This window comes from Ammodytes marinus, assembly GCF_949987685.1.
Source record: "Ammodytes marinus genome assembly, chromosome: 5".
Taxonomy (NCBI): Eukaryota; Metazoa; Chordata; class Actinopteri; order Uranoscopiformes; family Ammodytidae; genus Ammodytes; species Ammodytes marinus.
In genome coordinates, this window is record NC_137234.1 from 35,005,789 (window position 1) to 35,031,076 (window position 25,288).

At 40.0% G+C, this 25,288-nt stretch overlaps 1 protein-coding gene across 1 annotated transcript; it reads right to left on the minus strand.

The window, feature by feature from the left end:
• Positions 1–115: 115 nt before the first annotated feature.
• On the minus strand, positions 116–25,288 carry gal (galanin/GMAP prepropeptide; the record flags this gene model as incomplete). The annotated part of the gene is made up of 6 exons (XM_080028187.1): positions 116–207; positions 286–357; positions 13,431–13,517; positions 18,501–18,572; positions 20,375–20,429; positions 25,208–25,288. The coding sequence occupies 6 exons, from the start codon at positions 25,286–25,288 to the stop codon at positions 146–148; spliced, it is 429 nt and encodes a 142-aa protein (XP_079884313.1). The 3' UTR covers positions 116–145.

The following is a 25,288-nucleotide window of genomic DNA, read 5'->3' on the forward strand; positions in this document are numbered from 1 at the left end:
GGACAAATTCAGCACCAGCTTGAGAATGGAGCTATGGTATGCGGGACATTTAGGGCAGAGGTAGGAGCCCAGGCAACATACATATGAGGTAACATACAGAATAGACGTTAGGGTGGAAGAGAGAGAAACAGTGAGGCAGAAAACATTAGGGGTTGGCCAGTTCATCTGATGTCACAGAGGAGGGCAGGCTGTCCAAGGCTCCCATCTCTGTAACCACAACAACATGGATGTCAGATGCCATTACTACATCCATTTTAGATTTCAGGACCCACCAATATAGATTACCTTTAAGTTTGAGGTATGACAGGAAGTCAACTACAGTGTGGATCATGTCTCCATCTGCTATTCTCAGTGCACCTGTGGAGACAAAGCATGTTAGTACGTCATCTAAAGGTGCTAGTACATTTGACAGGAGCTCTGGTTAGTGTTCTGGCAAAGTCCAGTGAACTCAATTCTGCTCATTTAAACCTTCTGGACATAGCCATTGCCGAGGGTATTACTAGGTTGTTAAAGGTTAAAGTCAGTGATTCTGGAGAACTCTTGTTGTCAAAATCAACTTTGTCAAAATCATTGAATATCTCTTGACGATAATAATAATAATAATAATAACTAGAAAATCCCGCGGAGATTTTGAAAGTACGGGCCGCCCGCGTAAATCGGGGAAGGAAAAAAATCACGGCCGACCCCCGCGGTCCGAGAGGCTTTACCGTAGAGCTACGCGAGCTGTACACGTCCGACAAATGATAAGTCGATCGGAGTCAGGGGGAAAGGGGCGTGGCCTGGCAAACATTGCATTTTTGAATGATGGTTTTTGCATTTGTGGCGCCCCCTATGGGTTAACCTCGACAAGCTTACAGTGCCACGCTAGCACATGTCTTATGCACACATCCTGCAAGTTTCACGATGATAGGACCTACGGTCAATGAGTTATGGCCAACGTGTTATTAAGCCCCGCCCCTGCGTAAACGCTTTAGTCAATGGCGGCCATGTTTTCCAAGCTAGCCTACTGATATTTTTCGCAGACGTGCGTCACAGTCCCCCGGGGCTTTGTGAGACATTTGGTGTCGATAGAGTAAAACGTGAAAAAGTTGTGGTTAAAACCCTGTTTTTCAGTTTATGCTAATTAGCCGAAAATATTTCCAGGTTGACTCTTATGGTCCAAGAGGCTTTTTTGTAGAGCACCCTATCATACACCTGTGTGAGAAATTTCAAGTCAATCGGACTTACGGTGTGCGGGGCGTGGCCTCTCAAACTTTCTTCAGTCTGGGTTTAATTACAGTGCCCCCTAGCGGGAATTTAAAAAAATTCCTGGAGGCTATATTGTAGAGCACCATGAGCTGTACAAGTGTAATCAATTTCAAGTCAATCGGAGTCGGGTGACATTTGTGGCGCCCCCTATGGGTAAACCTCGATAAGCTTAGAGGGACATACTACCACATGACTGCTGCACATACCCAGCAAGTTTCATGATGATAGGACCTATGGTTAAGGAGTTATGGCCAATTTGTGTATAGGCCCCGCCCCTGCGTAAACGTTTTGGTCAATGGCGGCGAAAGAAATTATCATGGCTGACCCCTATTGTCCGAGAGGCTATATTGTAGAGCACCATGAGCTGTACATGTGTAAGAAATTTCAAGTCAATCGGAGTCAGGGGGCATTTGTGGCGCCCCCTATGGGTTAAGCTCGATAAGCTTCGATGGACATGCTACCACATGACTTCCGCACATACCCAGCAAGTTTCATGATGATAGGACCTATGGTTAAGGAGTTATGGCCAACGTGTTATTAAGCCCCGCCCCTGCGTAAACGTTTTGGTCAATGGCGGCCATGTTTTTCAAGTTGTCCTACTAATGTTTTACGGGTATGTTTATTGTAGTCCCCCGGGGCTTCACGAGAAATTTGGTGTTGATACAGTCAAATTGCAGAAAGGTGTGGATAACACCCTGTTTTTCAGTTTATGCTAATTAGCGTACAATATTTATTGAAGAATTTTTATGGTCCCAGAGGCTTTTTTGTAGAGCACCCTAGCATACACCGGTGTGAGAAATTTCAAGTCAATCGGAGTTACGGCGTGCGGGGCGTGGCCTCTCAAAGTTCTTTCAGTCGGGACTTTATTACAGCGCCCCCTAGCGGAAATTCAAAAAACTGTATAATAGCACACTCCGTGGGGTTGGGGCGCACGTTGTGCGAAATTTTTGCATGTCTGCGTGTAACGGTGTAGGAGGAGAAGCAGCTAGAAATTTGAGGCAGAAGTCAGAGTCTTCTGCACATATCCTGCAAGTTTCATGATGATAGGACCTATGGTCAATGAGTTATGGCCAATGTGTTATTAAGCCCCGCCCCTGCGTAAACGTTTTGGGCAATGGCGGGGGGAAAAAAAATCATGGCTGACCCCTATTGTCCGAGAGGCTATATTGTAGAGCACCATGAGCTGTACATGTGTAAGAAATTTGAAGTCAATCAGAGTCAGGGGGCATTTGTGGCGCCCCCTATGGGTTAATCTCGATAAGCTCTGAGGGACATGCTACCACATGACTTCTGCACATACCCAGCAAGTTTCATGATGATAGGACCTATGGTTAAGGAGTTATGGCCAATTTGTTATTAAGCCCCGCCCCTGCGTAAACTTTTTGGTCAATGGCGGCCATGTTTTTCAAGTTGTCCTACTAATCTTTTACGGGTATGTTTATTGTAGTCCCCAGGGGCTTCACGAGAAATTTGGTGTTGATACAGTCAAATTTCAGAAAGTTGTGGATAACACCCTGTTTTTCAGTTTATGCTAATTAGCGGGAAATATTCCCTGAAGACTTTTTATGGTCCCAGAGGCTTTTTTGTAGAGCACCCTAACATACACCTGTGTGAGAAATTTCAAGTCAATCGGAGTTACGGTGTGAGGGGCGTGGCCTCTCAAACTTTCTTCAGTCGGGGCTTAATAACAGCGCCCCCTAGCGGAAATTCAAAAAACTGTATAATAGCACACTATTCGGGGTAGGGACGGACGTTCTGTGAAATTGCGTTTCTAAGTGAAATGGTGTGGGAGGAGAAGCAGCTCAAACTTTTGCATCAGAAGTCAGAAGAAGTAAGAAGTAAGTATGGTGGAGAGTAATAATTACGGGCCCTCAATACATTGAGGGCCCGTACTTAATAATAATAATATAATACATTTGATTTATATAGCGATTTTCTCGCACTCAAAGTGCTTTATGGAGACACAAAATTAAACAAACAAAAGGAAAATGTAAAGTTGATGGGGCTTGGGTTGGTGGGTGATCTAGAGTAGGCATAGGAGAAGAGATGGGGCTTGAGGTGGGACTGGAAGATGTCAGAGTCACTCAGTGCGTTTCCATGGCACAACTGGATTGGATTAAGACATATACCTAACTAGACACTTGAACGGACCGTGTTACTTGTCTGAGTATACATGGCCCTTCAGTAATCGGATAAATGTCCGATGCATGGCTGTCTCCACTATGCTAGGTGGCGCTGTAGCCCTTTCAACAAGTGGTTAAGAGCCACGTCCGGTTCCCTTCCGGCAATAATTTATATATATATATATATATATATATTTATATATATAAATTATTATATTTATATATTTATATAAATATGTATTTATATTTTTATATAGGGGAGAACGGGGGAATCTGAGTCATCGGGTAATGTGAGCCACCCCCTGTATCTAGGCAACGGAAAACATTTGTAGTCATGTGAGATATATGTTTTCAAGCCCCTCTCATTTCCCCATGGCCCTGAAAGAGAGGACCTCATGGTGCTGTGGTAAGCATGTTTTTTTCACCAAAATAGGTATTTTGCATGTAAAAGTAAATTTTCTTGCTGTCAACTTAATCAACTGTTGTGCCAAAGCAAATGTATTCACGTAGAAAAACTTCTATCATACGTGTTGATGAACTACCAACATATGAAACCATGTGATGCTGATAACTGAAGATTAGCCTGGAATGCTAAGAGAGGTAGTTTTTTCTCAAATTGTGGTGGTGGGGGAAAGTGAGCCAAATGCTGTGGGGGAAAGTGAGCCACTGTCTCACTTTCCCCCACCATGAGGCACAAGTTAAGTTTAGTCTTAAACATATTTTAATATAATATTACATGATATATGTTTTATTACATACACATTGTAGAAAAGCCATCATGCCAAGGAAATACACCAGGAAGACAACCTGGGGCAACCACACGGAAAGAGCACCTTCTCATCTTTCCCTGTAACCTTCAGGGCTGGAATGTAGAGTAGGCCTAGTTGTAGAGTATGACAGGCTGATGTTATAATCCAGTTGGGTCTTCTCCTGTGTTCTGAGTCCCAGGCTGTTCTCGCTGGTTCTGATTTTCCTATGCTTTGACACCCAGACACTAGCTGGCTCTAAGGGTCCTGTGTTCTGACCCCCAGACTGTGTTCTAATCTAACTGGTTCTATCTTTCATTTGAATCTTATTAAAACCGTTTGAATTATAATATGTTGTATTTGATTTTGTTCAGAGTTACTTTCAAGTGTTTAGAAAATTTGCTTTGCCAATTGACCAACCCCATCATTCTTTTACTAGTCCGACATTAGCTCTGGAATGTGTGACTAGCTTTCAGGATTCTTACTGTTACAATATGTGTTGTTATGGTAGTTTCAGAGTGGAAAAAGTAAGTGGCTCAAGTGAGCCACATGACAACTTTTTTTTAAACAATCATATTTTCACTGCCCTTTGTCTTGAAAAAATTCTGCTAATGCCCATTTCTAGTAAACATCCTGAATTAATGGGAAATGTGTACATTTGAGTGATACATAATTTTAGCTCGCTTACCCCGTTCTCCCCTACTATCTATGCAATAACCCTACTATTTTTTTTACGTTGTCTCCTTCCACTTTTTTGTGAAATCCTCCGCAGGGATTCTCGAGCAGGCGCAGAAGCAAACTCTGATATGCGATGTCCGATCCCTGTATACATGCAGAGAGAATGCCGACTATGAACGAGTTATCTAGGTGTTCTTATCCGACTTCGCTTGTCCGTTTATGTGCCGATTTGTGTGCGAAGTAGATCGGATAAAGGTGTTTACATGCAGTTTACAAGTCCTGTTGAAGTCTTATTCGTTTATTTACCCGATTATGAGTCTGCATGTAAACGCACTGACTACCTGTCTGTACTGTTTGTGCGCTGACAAATAAATCTGGTGTTAATAAACAGCATAGGCTCTGTAAACTTGTATGTAAACAAAGGGGGCCACCAAAATTAGCAACATGTCCGTTTGCAGAGCCTAAATTGTGTATTAACACTGGATTATTATTATTATACGGATAGGTAGCGGATCGTGAGGAGATATTTACCGATTAACAAGCATTCTCCAGAATTTCTATCTGCACCTTAAAAATGGGTGAGTGTTGCTACTATATGTGCATTTTGAATGTTGTGTTATCTCCTGGTATGCCTGAGGGGTATACTACGAAGCGAGATTAAGGGCTGAGCGAGGTCTGTTGAGTTTAAAGCCTTAGTTTTCATTATCACGAAAGGTGGCTCTCTTTCTACCTGGCTAGATCACCGTGGTAACAGAGGCTGCACGGCTAACCTTCCCAGACCAGTTTTTGTTCCAGAGTTTGAGTTTAAATTCGGCTCTTAGAGCGCTGCCCTTTAAGGAAACTACACATTTTGATATCCCGCGGACCTGACTATAATGTCTGAGCGATACTTTTCACTGAGTAAACTAGTTAAATCAGTAAACTTATTGATCAGCAAGTTAATGAACGAAACGAAGCCGTGACATAAGGCTTACATTAGAGTGAACTGTAACATTGCGCTGCGGCTTTTTTCCACATGCATAGTTATTGATGCAGAAAATGTAAAATAGCCTAGAGACCTACTGTATGCAGCGCACCTCTATGCTCTCACCTCAAATGATTTTACCTGGCGATCTACAAACACTGGCTCTTAATGAAGCGTTCTATAAAATCACAGGTTGCAACATTATTTCACTGTAGGCTTCTTTCTTTTCATCAGTAGCGATTACAGTTGGGACGTGACAGGTGACAGCTGAAAATAGCATTTGTGTCAATTTATGCACCAGCAATCTTCGATTGCAACTTCTTTCCTGAGTTAACCAAGGAATTGCTATCGTTATCAGAATACGAGTTGATTATAGGTGGGGATATGAATGCAATATGTGACTTAAACCTAGATAAATCTACTTTGCCAGCCTCTCATGCTCAAAAGTTAGCATCAGTGGCTCTAAACACTATGATTGAAAACCTAAATTTGCTCGACGTGTGGCGGATTCAGAACCCGGCCATTAAGGACTACACACAACTATATGAAGTTATACTCCAAGATGCTAGCATTACGCTTAGAAAAATACATGGGGAAATTAATTTAATTTAAGAAAAAAGGGTAAAATGTTTATTACAATGTTTTGTTTTGAGAATTTGAAATAAAAAACAATTGTTCACAAAAAAAGAAATAAAAAACTGAAAAGCGTGGCGTGCATAAGTATTCAGCCCCCCTGAGTCAATACGTTGTAGAACCACCTATCGCTGCAATAACAGCTGCAAGTCCATTGGGGTATGTCTCCACCAGCTTTGCCCATCTAGAGACTGATATTTTTGCCCATTCTTCTTTGCAAAATAGCTCAAGCTAGCTTCAGATTCAGCATCAGATTGGATGGAGAGCATCTGTCAACAGCAATTTTCAAGTATTTCCAGATATTCTCAATTGTATTGAGGTCTGGACTTTGACTGAGCCATTTTAACACATGACTATGCTTTGATTTAAACCATTCCATAGTAGATCTGGTTGTATGTTTAGGGTATTTAACCTTCTGGAAGGTGAACCTCCACCCCAGCCTCAAGTCTTTAGCAGACTCAAACAGGTTTTTCTGCCCTGTATTTGGCTCGATCCTTCTTCCCATCAACTCTGACCAGCTTCCCTATCCCTGCTGAAGAACAGGACCCCAACAGCATGATGCTGCCACCACCATGTTTCACGGTGGGGATGGTGTGTTCAGGGTGATGTGCAGTGTTAGTTTTCTGCCACACATTGCACTTTGCGTTAAGGCCAAAAACTTCAATTTTGGTCTCATCTGATCAGAGCACCTTCCTCCAACACTTGCCACAAGCCATGCGGGGGACACAGCATATTCAGATGAGACCAAACTTGAAGTTTTTAGCCTGAATGCAAAATGCAATGTGTGGTGGAAACTAAGGCCCTGTTCTCATGGTGAATACGTGACAGTTTTCCCGTTTTTTTTTTTTTTTTTAAACCCCGTTCAGACACATTTTATCTGACATCTTCATCCGTGCACATGTTTTCAGAGGAAACGGGACGAAATCGATGTAGTAAGCATGCCAGGCCAGCAGTTGGCGGTACAAGGTAGTAGTAGATAGCTTTTCCGGTACAATTTGATGCATAAAACCTTACTGAAACCGAAAATGAATGCCACTAACGTTCATAAAGCGGTTGGTGTAAGCTTGGGGTTACAAGTATTGTAAATGACAAGCTTTCTGTCCTCTTATTTCACCGCATTGAACTCGTGAAAACAGAAGACATGCTGATAGTGAAGGGGCTTTGTGAGCGGCTACTTTTCCTGTTAGGTGTACTTCAAAATAAAAGTCAACTCACGTTTGTCCGGTTAAATGCTGTTAATGTTTAGCCAGTGAAATGCTTTTACTGTGAAGCCATAGCCTTAATGCTCCTTTTGTTGAACAGTAAGTTAACCGCTGCGCGCTGAACTATGGATAGTGTTTTTTAATGTAGAGAGAGCCGTGTACACAAGTTTATTTTGCTAGAAAAAGCGGCAGAGCACAAATCTTTCCCCAGACAAAGTGGCGGGTGCATGGTATCAATAACTTACTAATAGACTACAGACTAAATTGGCGAGTGTTATAGGCCTATTTAAGCCCTGCACGTTATGTTGTCTTCTAACTTTATAACTCGCGTGTGGGTATTGACAGCAAATGTTATAGACTATGCATACGTGAAGTGGAGCCGTGACGTCAGCGTTACCAGGGGAAATGGTTTCGGTGTTCACACGAAACCAAAACCGTTGTGTTTTCCAAAAAATCCTCCCTGGGAGGTGATCTCAAAAACTTGCGGTTTCATGCTTGCGTTTGCTGTTTTCATGTACATGATATAGTGCAACCGCGGGAATTTTTCCGCGTTTGCACCGTTTCGTGTTGCCGTGAGAACAGGGCCTAACACTGCATATCACCCTATACACACCATCCTCACTGTGAAACATGGTGGTGGCAGCATCATGCTATGGGGAGGCTTTTCTTCAGCAGGGAAGAGGGAAGCTGTTTAGAGTTGATGGGAAGATGGATGGAGCCAAATACAGGACAGAAAAACCTGTTAGAGTCTGCAAAAGACTTGAGACTGGGGCAGAGGTTCACCTTCCAGAGGGACAACTAGCCTAAAAATACAGCCAGATCTACTATGGAATGGTTTAAATCAAAGCATAGTCATGTGTTAGAATGGTCCAGTCAAAGTCCAGACCTCAATACAATTGAGAATCTCTGGAAAGACTTGGAAATTTCTGTTCACAGACGCTCTCCATCCAATCTGATGGTAAATCTGAAGCTCAATCTATTTTGTAAAGAAGAATGGGCAAAAATGTCAGTCTGTAGATGGGCAAAGCTGGTAGAGACATACCCAAATAGATTTGCAGCTGTAATTGCAGCGATAGGTGGTTCTACAAAGCATTGACTCAGGGGGGCTGAATACTTTTGCACGCCACACTTTTCAGTTTTTTATTTATAAATTTTTTTTAAAACCATGTTTCATTTTCATTCCACTTCACAATGATGCACCACTTTGTGTTGGTTTATGTTAACAGAATTTAATTTGCTTTATTGTATAATATTTTAATGCACAATACATGCTTTCTGGCTGTTGAACTTTGTCCCAAACTTAAAGAACTCCAAAGTGTTTTGCTACAAGTTGTTGTTTAGCCTTGAAGAAGAAACTGCCTAATAAGATTTTGGCACATACAGAGGTATGACGCATTCATGTGCACAGTAGTTTCACTCCCCATATTCTGTTATCAGACATATGAAGAATAACACCAGCCGACTTTCTGGGAATATCTGCCTAATTAAAATGTTTCTGCTTTCGCCAGCAAAACGGGCTGGACACACAAACCGAGTGTATACGCCTACACATTTCACTACATATAATCTCTGTACACTGTTCATTCGATGTATTCAACCATGTATCAATCCAGGTACATTGTTGATTCCCTTGTATGCTGTTTGCAAGTAAATTCACCTGCTTTCAAGAAGGCCTGACTCAGTTTCAATTATTCAAACACTTGGGTAGTTTGATGAAATAATTCTAGTAACAAATGGTCCTTCGAGCCGGATCCAACATCTTCTTCTCTGGACAAGAAGAGCCTGCACCGTGAACGGGGGAGTCCAAGATCTCTCGACAAAAGACCTCCAGTAAACAGAGCTACAAAAGAGGCTGTCTGCAGACTCTACTTGGACGGAGGAGGGGTGACGGAATCCAGAGCCAAAACTGAGCGAGTCGAGGCTTTCTTCAAATCAGGTGAATATAAACAGCTGATTTTGTTTTGTCCAGGAATTAGGAATTCCTTTGTTTTATGTATTAGATAGATAAACTAGTTTATCGATGGTGGTGTTTTCCATTTTGGTATAGTCCATCTCGGGGAAAATTCCTAGTAGTAGTGTTGCCCAGCTTGGTTATTCAAACACTTTGGGATATACTCCGGCAGGGTTCTGCTCCCGGGGGTTTGTCTCTGACTGGTTGGGTCCATCCGTGGGAGCCTGACTGCTTTTGGTGTTTGAGAATTTACACTGTCAAAAACAAAAGTCTCACGTACGTAATTAAATGATCATTAGTGTGGGGTCGAGGGTGGTCCCTTTATTCTGACAGATATAGTTTGTTCCATTAAACTGAGAGTTCTTTGTAATTCGGGAAGGTTTTATGGAAACAAATTGATATCTGGCTGCTTGTTGTTACTTAGCCTGGGGATATAGTACTGCTCCAGGGAGTTAGTCTATGACAGGTTGTTTATTTGTTTTGTTTTGTTATGTTTGTCAATAGTCTACAACTGCAGAGTAGACTTATTAGTTTTGTTTAGAATACATCACATAGGGTGTTCTAGTTTTAAATTGGTGAATTTTGTTAATCAATTGGAGGGAATAGGGGTGTTCACCCTGTTTAAATAGATTACTGGGTAATTTGATATTAGATTTTACATTTTAAAAATGTAATTACATAATATGGATAATGATAAGATAGACATTAGGAAAAAAAGGAGACTGGTGAAGAAAAGTCTCCTCTACCCCTTCCTGTGTCTCTTTCCATTGAGACCCAAAACCCCGGCTCCTCAGCTGCTCTTCTGCTGGCAGGTCCAGAGAATCAGATAAAGAACAGTAAAGAGAAAGGTGGTGGCCAAAGAGAGGAATAAGAGAATGTTGTTGAAAGTGTAAGAGGAAAAAGATTGTTTGGAACTGATTGTTTATGGATGTTATAAAGAAAGAAAAAGTATGTAGGGGAAGGGAGATAAAAGGTTTTAGTAAGTGTGCATACAATTGTTATGCTGTTATGATGGGTTATAAAATGCTTGTCTCCTAAAGATGACCAGAGTTCTGACTAAATTGCTAAACGCTTTAAAGTTTAGAGCTAAATATCTTGCCAATCCAAGCCCCATAGTGAACCTTAAAGATTAAAGGTGCAGTCAATCATTTAAAGTCCCAGCATAAACTTAAAAAAAGCGTTCTTTTGTGTTCTTTTTATGAAAATGTTCACTAACAAGAATTATTCAATGCTTTTGATTTGAACTACAAGTTAAAAGGGATTTGTGTGCTGAACAATGTGATCATAATGTGTTATGTGATGAATGAAATACATGTGTGTCTAACTGAGACTCAGTCTCTGTGAAAAGGAGAAAAGGAGAGAGCACAAGAATGTGTGTGTATGATTTCAGTCTGTGCAAAAATGTGCGTGGGAGACGTAGTCTCCGTGCAGTGAGAAAAGGGGTGGCACTATGTGTGTGTGTAACTGAGCCCAGACACAGACAATGTGTGTGCGAATTCTACCCAAACACAGACAAAAAATGTGAACTGAAGAATGAAATCAAACCTATCCTAAAATGTTGTTGTGCGTTAATTGTGACATCTAGAGCAAGCAAAATGGATAGGATGATATTTTAGAAACAACCCTGGCAGAATGATGAGCATTTCTTTTGAGAACATGTTACTGCTCAAATTCATTCTGTTTCAGATGCAAGGAGAAGACGAAGCTGACCATGCTTCAATAAGGACAATTGGACACTGAGGAACAATCTGAATAGGTTATGGTAATGCCTAACCATTCCCCCAGTGACTGTGATATGAAGGACACTTTGCGTCAAAATGCCACAAAGGGACTTGTTGACCATCAAGACGATCTTGGTTCCTGTTCCCTGGCTTCTACAAAGACTGTCCTCTCTGAAACTGTACATAGACGATATAGCACCAGTACACAAACTTGCAATTTCACAACTGTAATGTTGATGTACTTGATATTCTGCTTGAATGAAATATATTTACTCATATGCTTTGCCCTTTTGCTTTGAAGTGTTACCTGAATATAGCATTAAATATTATAAAAAGGGTGGAATGTTAACAGAATTTCATTTGCTTTATTGTATAATATTTTAATGCACAATACATGCTTTCTGGCTGTTGAACTTTGTCCCAAACTTAAAGAACTCCAAAGTGTTTTGCTACAAGTTGTTGTTTAGCCTTGAAGAAGAAACTGCCTAATAAGATTTTGGCACATACAGAGGTATGACGCATTCATGTGCACAGTAGTTTCACTCCCCATATTCTGTTATCAGACATATGAAGAATAACACCAGCCGACTTTCTGGGAATATCTGCCTAATTAAAATGTTTCTGCTTTCGCCAGCAAAACGGGCTGGACACACAAACCGAGTGTATACGCCTACACATTTCACTACATATAATCTCTGTACACTGTTCATTCGATGTATTCAACCATGTATCAATCCAGGTACATTGTTGATTCCCTTGTATGCTGTTTGCAAGTAAATTCACCTGCTTTCAAGAAGGCCTGACTCAGTTTCAATTATTCAAACACTTGGGTAGTTTGATGAAATAATTCTAGTAACAGTTTATCATATAAAATCCCAATAAAATAAATGTACGTGTGTGGTTATAACGTGACTAAATGTCGAAAATATCAAGGGGTATGAAAACTTTTGCAAGGCACTGTAATTCCCCCCGTGTTGTTGTGAGCGTGTATTTACTACTATCTGGCGTAAACACACAGAGACGGCTCGGTGCAACTCATAGAGACAGTGAGCGAACAGTGCTGGCTGCGGCAGCTACGTGACTAGCAGTGGAACACAGTGTAACCAACTGATTAATTTATTGACGAGGAAAAACACCACAGAATAAACAGTGCTGTGCTCAGATTTTCTCCAAAACACAGGACTCTCTTCACTCTTAAGTTGCCGATATGACTACACATGGCGGAAATGATTATTTCGACCAATCAAATGACGGCAGTGTGTAGCTCCGCCTTTTCGGCACCCTTTCAGACGGCTAGTACCCCAACGGAGGAGTACTGAGATTAGGAGCGGCTCAGAGCGGTTAGGTGCGCTTAAACCGTACCATACCCAACTTTTGGCAAATGAAAAGCCAAACTACCCGGACCGAACCGCTCCGATCCGACCCGCTCTACTCGGTGGAAACGAGGCAATAGCGGCACAAGATCAGTCCAGTCTGTGCGGAAGCAGAGTCAAATGACGGGTCAAACGCCCCCTTTCATGGGGACGCGCACAGAGCCTGAAGCCGAAACCCTCGTTCAACATAAGAGGTTGATAACTTCCTTTGTGATACCGGTTAGATCTGAGCGAGGGTATGTGTTATATTGAACCAGATCAAAAAAAGAGAGCCGGGCTCTGTTGAGTTTGTTTCGTAGTATACCCCTCTGGAGCGAAACAAAACTCTGTATTATTTGACGTGTACTTCAATAACTAAGATATAATAGCGTCATGTGATCTCTGGAGGCTCTCTGGGATTGGTAAAGATGGTGAGAAAATTACAATATTATGGAAATAATGGGCACGTCAAAGCTCTGTTCTATATGTTTGTAAACCAAACTGTGGGCCCTGCTGCTGTAAACAACAACAGAGAAGCAGTAACTTTTCAGGAAGCTTTCTAACTTCAAACAGTGTTCTAGGGATCATATTTTCAAGTTAGTTTGTTTATTCAGACTACACCTTAGAAAACTTTCACTTTTCAGACACACCCAGAGTTACATAGTGCACCTTTAACAGTAGATAGAGAATAGTTGTATTTTGTGTGTGTGTGTGTGTGTGTGTGTGTGTGTGTGTGTGTGTGTGTGTGTGTGTGTGTGTGTGTGTGTGTGTGTGTGTGAGAGAGAGAGAGGAAGAGAGAGAGACAAACACACCTGTTCTGAAGTCCTCCTCCTGGCCCATGTCCCTCTTGCCAGCCAGTCCCTGCTTTTCTCCCAGTGTCCTGTGTCCATCTATTCCATCTGGACAATGAAGAGAGCTCACATTCAACATAGTCATACAAAGCAGCACAATGTTCCAACTCACTTGAAAATAAATTCAGTACTCGCTTAAAGGAATAGTTCATAATTTTAAATGTTTTGCTTTTTGCCTCACACGTTTTGTCATTTTAGAACACCTTGGTTTCTTTCCCGTATGTATTTGATTCTAAAATGTTTATCTTTTGTCTTGCTGCCCTGAAAAGCAGTGTTTGAGCTAAACTAACCTGGATTACCTTTGTCCATTTCTATATCAACGACGCACGCACTTACAGGAACGGTTTCTGTCGTCTTTCCTTGAGCCGTAGAATGAAGCAAAAAGAAAAAAAATCAAAAATGTCTAACTATTCCTTTAAACTGAAAATATCTCTTGACAGGAGGAAATGATTTTAATCTACCGAAAAACACACACATTTTCCTAAATATCCCACTGTTTCAGAAGCATCATACATTAGAAACACATGCACACACAGTGCACAAACAACACACCTCTTCTACCCAATTCTCGTAAGAAGTGCTAAAGGACATTGTTGTTACACTTGGTTATTTCAGCATATAGTATTTGGTTTGTAACTGTTTGGTTTCAATTTCCAAACTTTTACGGACCACCTGCAGGGCTTGGCTCATGGAATTGCAGTAAAACGGGGATATTACCAACAGAAAGAAAATGAAAAAAGCACATTTAAAAGTAGGATGAACGGCAGTTTTAACACACAGGGAAATGCATTAGAATAATGATGAGGAAAAAGTAAAATAATGGACGAGCAAAGTGATTTGCCTGGGCATAGGTGGGTGCATCATTAACTCACTTGAAGAATGCTTCTGAATTTCCATGGGTCTAGTCAGCAGACTTTTACTGAGTTCAAAGTCCTCATATTAGCTCAACAGCAACACATATAGCATAGCGAACATCTTTTTTCAAATGTTTTGATCCATTTTAGTGGTTTGTGATATTTCTGCTGTGTAACTTAGGCATGATGGGAAATAAAAAAATAGTTCAGAATGAAGTTCTAACGTGATGTGTATCACGTCTTAAAGATAATAATTATCAAGTTGTGATACCGTGATGAGGACTTTTCATGTTAAAATGTAAAGCTCATCCCAGTATGACAAGCTAGGACAAGACAAAGAGTTGTGCACCTTCTGATCATAGATAGTATATAAAAGCTTCTGATGTGAGAATCCTTACTTTTTTAACCATGTGGATGATTTTTATTTTTACTATTAACCAAGCTGCGGCTATGTCCTGCTTGTTGGATGACGCATCATATCTTAATTTGTATGATATCAACCAGAATTGTATTTTTTACATTTGTCTGTATTTATTTTACATTCCATTCTGTTCTGAATTCATGACAACATTTGTCAATCATGGCTACGTGGAAATGATATAGAGTTGCAAGACGGCTCAAATATCTTCTTAATTATGCAGCACTTTAAATTGCCAGGTTTTTATTTTTTTTACCGATGCATAGTTTTCTATGACTCTGCCTGAGATGTACAAACAGGGGCTCACATTGAACTATTTTTAAATGAATAAAAATGTATATTCACGGAACAACCGAAAATATCTGTATCAGACTGTTTCCTTTTTTCAGTATTGCTCATTTGTTCAGGTATGTGTGTTTATCATTTAGTTTCACACACAACTCTAGGCCTACAGTCTAATTGGTGGTGAGCTGTGATTATAGGTTAATGATGTTAAGTACCTGGAATTGTTTGACTCATCTTGGCTTGGCTTGCTCATTAGCTAAAGCAGTGCTTGAGCTGGTTACCCCTGAACCCTTTGGGTGAGTGTGGAACTATGTGCTTAAAACGTCCAATTAAAATACATGACACTGGCGTGACCTCAGGATGGAAAAAAAAATGTATTTGAATAGTTTTTTTTTCAAGTATAAAGGGCTCCACTTGTCTCTATAGGCCCCTGGTCAAAAGACATTAGCAGCTGATGTAACGTTACCACCACAAGATTGGCAAAAAATAATGTAAAATGTGTTCTGAACTGTATGTTGAGGCTGAATAATCATCAGAATCAGAATCATAAACCCTTATTCTATTCTATTAATTTTCACACTGTCAAGCCAAGACCTACCTAAAATATGAGCTGGTAAAAGCATTTGATTCATAAATCTTTAGAAAGAAAGTTCCAGTGTGAATGCATTAGTGCAGGGGTTTTCAAAGTGTGAAAGAGTGAGCCCCCCCTCAGAGAACAAATTTCAGCGCATTTTTAGTGCAGTGGAGTGAGAAAGATAGGCAGAAAGACTTGCCCAAATTATTGACTACTGTTAAATGTCATTCACACACCCAGTGTTTTTTCGCTAGTGCCTCCAATGTCCTGCTGGGTGAAAGTAGTAGCCAGCAGAGAACTAGACCCTCCTAGGAGGTTCCGGGGGTATGCCCCCCTGGGAGATTTTTTTTACCTTTTTTAATTGAAATGCATTCGTCTGGTGCACTTTGAGAGGAAAATTAAGAGGCTAAATCTGAGGAATTTTGTGTGAACAAATAATTTGGAGACACTGGGTCGGATGAATTAGAAGCTATTGAAGAAAGACACATGGATTTTCCATAAAAATATTAATTTAAATTAAAGTATTATGCAGGGTCTTCTGGGTTGGGCTTGGAGCTCTTTTTCTTTAACGAGACATATTTCTCTGTAATATAATGAATGCATTTAAATGCAGTGAGAGGAACGAAGCAGAATAACTCTTGTCCAGCTATCTTTATTTCCACAGACAAGGCTGAAATAGGCTATAGACTGCAAGGGCAACTGAGGGCAAATAAACTGGACGTGAATGTGACGTGATCAGTTAACCTCGGATTATCTCCCAGATGATCGGGTTAAATTATTAGGCTATTAACAATCTAGACCAAAACATTGTATTCCTTTTTTGTATGAAAACTTACGTTTGCTTAATATGATGTTAATATCAAAAACACAAACTCAAAAAAATAAATATATATATATATACAGTCATATGAAAAAGTTTGGGAACCCCTCTCAGCCGGCATTATAATTGACTCTGCTTTCACAAAAAAAATATAAAAGTGGTATGTCTTTAATTTACCAGGAACAGCTAAGTACTGGGATGTTTTCCAAACAAAGATTTTTTGAAAAGCAGTATTTGGTTGTATGAAATAAAATAAAATGTGAAAAACTGGCTGTGCAAAAATATAGGAACCCTTGTGGTTTTGTTGATTTTAATGCCTGTAACAGCATGTAAAACTGATGACTTTAAACACAAAGTTGGTTGGATTATGTTATTAAGCCTTGAACCTCATAGAAATGTCTGTTTAATCATGAGAAAATGTATTTTAGGTGCCTAAATGCAAGTTGCACTTCTCTTTGACTCTCTGCTGAAGTGAGACAGAATGGGATCATCAAAACAGCTCCCAAAAGATCTGAAAAACAAAGATTGTTCATTGTCATGGTTTAGGGGAATGGTGTTTTTGGTTGCACACAACCCACAGATCACCTCCAAAGACCTGCAAGAACATCTGGCTGCAGATTGTGTATCTGTACATCGTTCAACAATTCAGCGCAATTTGCACCAAAACATCTGCTTTTTATAAAGACCAAATAACTTAATTTTTGTCTCATCAGTCCAAAGCATTTTCTTCCAATATGAAGCTGGCTTGTCTAAATGAGCTTTTGCATACTCCATGCAACTGTATCTGTGGCGTGGGCGCAGAAAGGGCTTCCTTCTCATCACCCGGCCATACAGATGTTTTGGTGCAAATTGCACTGAATTGTAGAACCATGTACAGATACACAATCTGCAGCCAGATGTTCTTGCAGGTCTTTGGAGGTGATCTTTGGGTTGTGTGCAACCATTCTCACAATCCGCTGCATATGCCGCTCTTGTACTTTTCTTGGTCTGCTAGACCTGGGTTTAACTGCAACTGTGCCTGTGTCCTTCCATTCCCTGACAACGTTCCTTACAGTAGAAAATTGAATGACAATTGAAACCTTTGGGAAAGCTTCTTGTAGCCTTCCCCTAAACCATGACAATGAATAATCTTTGTTTTTAAGATCTTTTGGGAGCTGTTTTGATGATCGCATTCTGTCTCACTTCTGCAGAGAGTCAAAGAGAAGTGGAACTTGCATTTAGGCACCTAAAATACCTTTTATCATGATTAAACAGACCTTTATATGAGGTTCAAGGCTTAACAACATAATCCAACCAATTTTGTGTTTAAAGTCCTCAGTTTTACATGCTGTTACATGCATTAAAATCAGCAAGACCACAAGGGTTCCCATATTTTTGCACAGCCAGTTTTTCACATTTTATTTAATTTCATAAAACTAAATACTGCTTTTCAAAAAATCTTTGTTTGGAAAACATCCCAGTACTTAGCTGTTCCTGGTAAATTAAAGACATACCACTTTTATCTTTTTTGTGTGAAAGCAGAGTCAATTATAATGCCGGCTGAGAGGGGTTCCCAAACTTTTTCATATGACTGTATATATTTTTTTTTTTCACATATTCATCTGAGCCCCCCTCTGCCCCACAGTTTGAAAACCACTGCATTAGTGAACTTATCTCTGTGAGGTGCATGTAGTTCTTGCTAGGCAGGCAGTACATGGCATAATCACGCTACATCAAATATATTTAAAAGGGTATAAGTCAACATTTCTGTGTTGCCTGAATATGATATTTGTTTGAGCTGTTTGTAAAGCCCTTGTTTTGCTGTGTTCCCCTGATGGCCACTTGATGATAACTTCTTGTACTAGCCGATTCCAAAATACTATTCTTGCCTATATACACCACTGACATATCCTACAATGTAAAATACTGTTGTATGTGTTGTTTGTCAAAAATATGATCAAAATAAATGCCATGAAACACATAGAGAAATGCAATGTTTTGGATGGCACAAGCAGCTAAGAGGAAGAGGATGTTTTTGGACAGAGCAATTCCCTGGGCGTGACACCAAGGCCCTGCAGCGGCCGGACGGCTTCTATCTTACATTGAGTGACCAGCGGGTCTCTGCCTCTGGCAACGGGAGAATCCTTTATCTGAATTAGGTGATCAATACGACCTGCAACACAGGATGAGGCAGGAGCAACCTTTACCGGGGCTTCACACACACACACATGCATGCATGCGCGCGCACACACACACACACAAAAACACACACACAAGCACACACAAATACGCAAATACGCAAGCACACACACACACACACACACACACACACACACACACACACACACACACACACACAAACACATACACATACACACACAAGGAAAAACATTTCTAGGGTCCCTGCTCTGGACTGATTTGGACACAACAACAACACACACACACACACACACACACATACACACACTCACACACACACACATACACACACTCACACACACACACACACACACACACACACACACACACACACACACACACACACACACACACACACACACACACACACACACATCTGGATACCTAGTATGGTCACTGAATGTTCTCTAAAGGTAATGAGGCAATCTTTAAATTATAGTAAATGATCTGACACAGTGGAGACAGTGGACAGGGACAAAGAAACAGAGCAGCATTGATGCACAGAAGATGAGCCTGATAGTTCTCTTTTGTCAGCCGTGTTACAACAGTAACATTTTCAAGTAATTCATCTGAGCTCTGCTTTCCTAATGAGATTTAGCCACAGCTCTATGGCAGTGTGTAAGATTTAAAGAAAAGTGTATCATACCAGGTGTTTTAACATAGTATACCAATAAGCAGTAAGAAATAGTTTTATATCTAAATAATTTTACATTTAGGAAAAAGCCTTATTCACTGTCTTACTGAGAGTTGAATGAGGGGTTCAATATCACTGTATGTCCAATAAAACATGAAACTAGAGCCAGCTTGTTTTTAAGCTGCTCCTGTTCTATTTGCTGTGACTATGATCATCCCTCTGAACTTACTGAATGGCCTCACAATGTTGCCAGTGTATCATAATTTTTTTAGGAGAGTGCCTCACTCCTTGCTCTGCTCCTGTTTAGCATTTGGTCAAAGCATGCACATTTCAGAAGTGCAATGGTATTAGCCCCTGACAGCTGGCTTTAAATCTTCTGATGTATTTGTGTTTGGAGAAGTTGAAAGACTCAAGAGAAAGCAGATGCTTTGTGAGGCAAACTGACGCAGAGAGAGAAAGATAGCATGATAGTATGACTGGACAGGTGTACCTGCCTGATGCCCAATACCTTGGTCTGAGCCAACATTTAATTCAACAGGGAATGAGTGGATGTATACTTAGTATCTGGAACTTAGTGTCTGGAAAAAAAACAAGGGGTATGTAAAGAAAGGGGGGCCACTACCATGCCCGTTTACAGAGCCTAGGCTGTGTATTAACACAGGATTTGTCACGCAGGACACACACTACGGACAGGAAGCGGATCGTGAGGATTTATTTACTTATTTTGACAAAAGGAAATCTCCAGAAATCGCTCCACCTTTAAGTTCATAATTCAGCAAAGTAAAATTGTTTTCAATTTCCGTTACAGCAATTGACTAAATCTGTAACATGTTTGTATAGAATATTGTAGGGAAATGTTAGGAGCACAAGTAATGCTGTAAGGATACATGATTGTTTAAGATATTCTGTTCCAAACTAAATTGTGTGTGTGTGTGTGTGTGTGTGTGTGTGTGTGTGTGTGTGTGTGTGTGTGTGTGTGTGTGTGTGTGTGTGTGTGTGTGTGTGTGTGTGTGTGTGTGTGTGTGTGTGTGTGTGTGTGTGTGTGTGTGTGTGTGTGTGTGTGTGTGTGTGTGTGTGTGTGTGTGTGTGTGTGTGTGTGTGTGTGTGTGTGTGTGTGTGTGTGTGTGTGTGTCAGTACTTACGGGGACCTAATAGGTAGCCAGCGCTGTTCAGAGTCCAGCCGCGTTTCTCCTTTGCCTGCAGGATACACAGATACACTCAGAACATCCAGCCTTCATTGTTTTTAACAAATGTTACTGCATGTCTTTTCCTTCATCAATTTTGTCTCAAGTCTGTTCAATTATAAATATGAAAATATGTTTTTTAATCACATATATGAATTAGTTACCACAAAGAAAATGTGTTACAACCCAAACATCAGCCTCTGTGTGCTGTATAGGCTATGCTCCCTATCCAAACTGCATACTTGAATTATGCAATTATTTGTGTGTATATACATTTCAGTGATACTTGAGAAGTGGGATAAAACAGGGTGCAATGTTGAAAAAATACAAACCCTATGTTTAGGCAAATTAAATTACATGTAGGGGAGAACGGGGGAATCTGAGGCATCGGGTAATGTGAGCCACCCCCTGTATCTAGGCAACGGAAAACATTTGTGGTCATGTGAGATATATGTTTTCAAGCCCCTCTCATTTCCCCATGGCCCTGAAAAAGAGGACCTCATGGTGCTGTGGTAAGCATGTTTTTTTCACCAAAATAGGTATTTTGCATGTAAAAGTAAATTTTCTTGCTGTCAACTTAATCAACTGTTGTGCCAAAGCAAATGTATTCACGTAGAAAAACTTCTATCATACGTGTTGATGAACTACCAACAAATTAAACCATGTGATGCTGATAACTGAAGATTAGCCTGAAATGCTAAGAGAGGTAGTTTTTTCTCAAATTGTGGTGGTGGGGGAAAGTGAGCCAAATGCTGTGGGGGAAAGTGAGCCACTGTCTCACTTTCCCCCACCATGAGGCACAAGTTAAGTTTAGTCTTAAACATATTTTAATGTAATATTACATGACATATCCTTTATTTTAATGTCATACACATTGTAGAAAAGCCATCATGCCAAGGAAATACACCAGGAAGACGACCTGGGGCAACCACACGGAAAGAGCACCTTCTCATCTTTCCCTGTAACCTTCAGGGCTGGAATGTAGAGTAAGCCTAGTTGTAGAGTATGACAGGCTGATGTTATAATCCAGTTGGGTCTTCTCCTGTGTTCTGAGTCCCAGGCTGTTCTCGCTGGTTCTGATTTTCCTATGCTTTGGCCCCCAGACACTAGCTGGCTCTAAGGGTCCTGTGTTCTGACCCCCAGACTGTGTTCTAATCTAACTGGTTCTATCTTTCATTTGAATCTTATTAAAACCTTTTGAATTATTATATGTTGTATTTGATTTTGTTCAGAGTTACTTTCAAGTGTTTAGAAAATTTGCTTTGCTTAATTGACCAAACCCCATCATTCTTTTACTAGTCCAACATTAGTTCTGGAATGTGTGGCTAGCTTTCAGGATTCTTACTGTTACAATGTGTTGTTATGGTAGTTTCAGAGTGGAAAAAGTAAGTGGATCAGTTTACCCCACAGCTGGGGTAAAGTGAGCCACATGACAAAATTTTTTAAAACAATCATATTTTCACTGCCCTTTGTCTTGAAAAAATTCTGCTAATGCCCATTTCTAGGAAACGTCCTGAATTAATGGGAAATGTGTAAATTTGAGTGATAAATCATTTTAGCTCGCTTAGAGGGGAGCAAATGTAAAAAGTGGCTCAGATTACCCCGTTCTCCCCTACAGTATGTATCCAACATACACTGTGTGCAAAATCTTTAGGCAAGTTGTATTTTTGAGGATTAATTTTATTATTGAACAACTACAGTGCTCTCGGTCAATCCAAAATGTTAAAGAACCTAAACCTGAATGTTTACGAAAGTAAAAGTGAGGTTTTATCTTTCTTATGAGAATATATATATGCTTTGCTATTATTAGGCAACTATTAGTATGCAGAATTATTCTGCAACTAAATAAAAAAACTAAAATTTTCCCATCTCACTTGTTTATTATTCTCATTTGTTAAAGTGAGAATAATAAAAAAACTCAAAATGTACAAATAAAAATATCCGACATGTAAAAAAAAAAAATCAGTGACCAATATAGCCACCCTTCTTTTCAATAACTGTCACAAGCCTTCCATTCATGGAGTCTGTCAGTTTCTTGATCTGTTGACGATCAACTTTTTGTGCAGCAGCAACCACAGCCTCCCAGACACTGTTCCGAGAGGTGTACTGATTTCCTTCACTGTAAATATCCCGTTTAAGCAGGGCCCACAGGTTCTCAATAGGGTTTAAGTCAGGTGAGGAAGGGGGCCACGTCATTATTTTTTCATCCTTAAGGCCTTTACTGGCTAGCCATGCAGTTGAGTACTTCGATGCATGTGATGGAGCATTGTCCTGCATAAAAATCATGGTCTTCTTGAAAGATGCAGACTTTTTCCTGTACCACTGCTTGAAGAAAGTATCTTCTAGAAACTGGCAGTAGGTTTGGGAGTTGATTTTGAGGCCATCTTCAACCCAAAAAGGTCCAACTAGCTCATCTTTAAAGGCAACTTAGTATCCTTAAAGAGGACCTATTATACTACTTTTCTGGTCTTAATTTCTTGTTTTACACTGCTATAGAGCAACCTGACACGAATCACATCACAAAAAACTATGTAGATTTTCGGGAAGCTCTTTCTCTTATTTTGGCGATCCAGCACATCCTGTCAACACTTGAGTGTGTGTGCTTCGGCAATCTCCGCTCCCTCCGCCTGTGCATCGGCCATCTCCGCTACCCTCCCCCCCCCCCTCTTGCAAACCCCACTCCGTTGTGATTGGTTACCTTCCTTCCAGAACACTTTCAGTGGCGGGAAGCGCGAGCATGGACCTATAAAGGCGCGAGGCAGACGCGAACAGGGAAGTGACAGCATTACCATACATGGAAACATCCGCGTGGTCACGTCACGAATTTTTATGCGACGTCACGAATTATGAAAGGGTAGACCGCTTTGAAGACGTGACTTCTCGACTGGCTAGAATAGTGTTTAGTGCTCTGCACAGACACCCCAGACGGTCAGCAGGGAATACGTCGAAATGCATGTAAGTCATTATTTGATAATTTAGTATGGTTAAGCATGACTATGAATCATCATAACAACGTTTATAGGTCATAAAAGTCAAAAAGCATCATAGGTCCTCTTTAAGGATGAAAAAATTATTACATGACCCCCTTCCTCACCTGACTTAAACCCTATTGAGAACCTGTGGGCCCTGCTTAAACGGGATATTTACAGTGAAGGAAATCAGTACAACTCTCGGAACAGTGTCTGGGAGGCTGTGGTTGCTGCTGCACAAAAAGTTGATCGTCAACAGATCAAGAAACTGACAGACTCCATGAATGGAAGGCTTGTGACAGTTTTTGAAAAGAAGGGTGGCTATATTGGTCACCGATTTATTTTTTTACATGTCGGATATTTTTATTTGTACATTTTGAGTTGTTTTATTATTCTCACTTTAACAGATGAAAATAAACAAGTGAGATGGGAAAATTTTCGTTTTTTTATTTAGTTGCAGAATAATTCTGCATACTAATAGTTGCCTAATAATAGCAAAACATATATATATTCTCGTAAGAAAGACAAAACCTCACTTTTACTTTCGTAAACACTCAGGTTTAGGTTCTTTAACATTTTGGATTGACCGAGAGCACTGTAGTTGTTCAATAATAAAATTAATCCTCAAAAATACAACTTGCCTAAAAATGTTGCACACATACTATACTAAGCTACTGAGCTAAGCTTTGACACAACCTCCCAGCTTTTGTCCTTTTTATCAAAATGGGCTTTTTACCTTGCCATTCCTTATTTTGTGTCAACACCGTCAGACACCAAAAACACGAATTAATTTTCACTCAATTTATGCTAGGCCCATGAGATGTATAGTGATCACAAATATTCATCAAGACTGACAGAGGCCACAAAAAATATTTTCTAAATTTATATGAAATTAATATAAATTGTTTTGACATCTGACGGTGTTTGACATATTTAACGTTTCTTAAACAGAACAAATTGAGTTTTTCTAGTAGCCATTTGGTTTTTCTGTTGATGATAGGTGCTAGTATGAACTACTTGACGCAGGACTTTCAAGATTTGGAATGTAAAATATTCTAAAACTACTTATCAGAGCCTGTCTGACTCTAATGCACTCTGCAGAGGTATAATGTGACAAGACGTACTTCATGGTGACAGCTGCCCCTTATTTTGGCTGATTTTTCTTACATTTTAAATAATGGATTGTCTGACGGTGGTGTCAAAAAGTGTCCCACCACTTTGAAACCATATAAAACATGAATGTGTTGAAGAAAAACAGTTTTTTATGGATATGAGAGATTATTTATTGTTGCTTTTGATGAAAAAATTTAATAGGTTTTATTGCATATAAAAGATTGAAACCCTCTCTGTGGACACACTGTTTTGGACGTCATGAGAAGATAACAAGTTTAAAAATATATATTTTTAAAGATAACAGCATGTACATATGGAAGACTTTTGTCCCGGTTCTCAAGCATCACTGATTTGTAGACAACACTCCCACACCTATCCTTGTTCTCTATCATACTACCCTTGTTCCTGTAAAACCCACTATATGACATAATTTTCATATTAAGCCTATGCCTATTATATTTCCCTTTTTATATACATTAGGCTAACTCTCTCTATTTTAATATTTGTATTATAAATAATAACCTAATTCCAATGCATTAATTTGATTTATTATAGCCTAGTTATTTTACAAAATACATTCATGTGTCAATTTAATATTGTATATGCTTTTGTTTTGTAATTTTTAATATTGTTTACAGTGTAGCCTTTAGCCTATATCTAAATGATTTGGCACCTGCCTGGAAATCTAAACCAACTTGTGTGAACTCACCGCAATGACCAGCCCGATGGTCTCAGACAGAGCTGCGCAAATGATGAGCGACACGAAAATAATCCCAAAGCACCTCTGCAT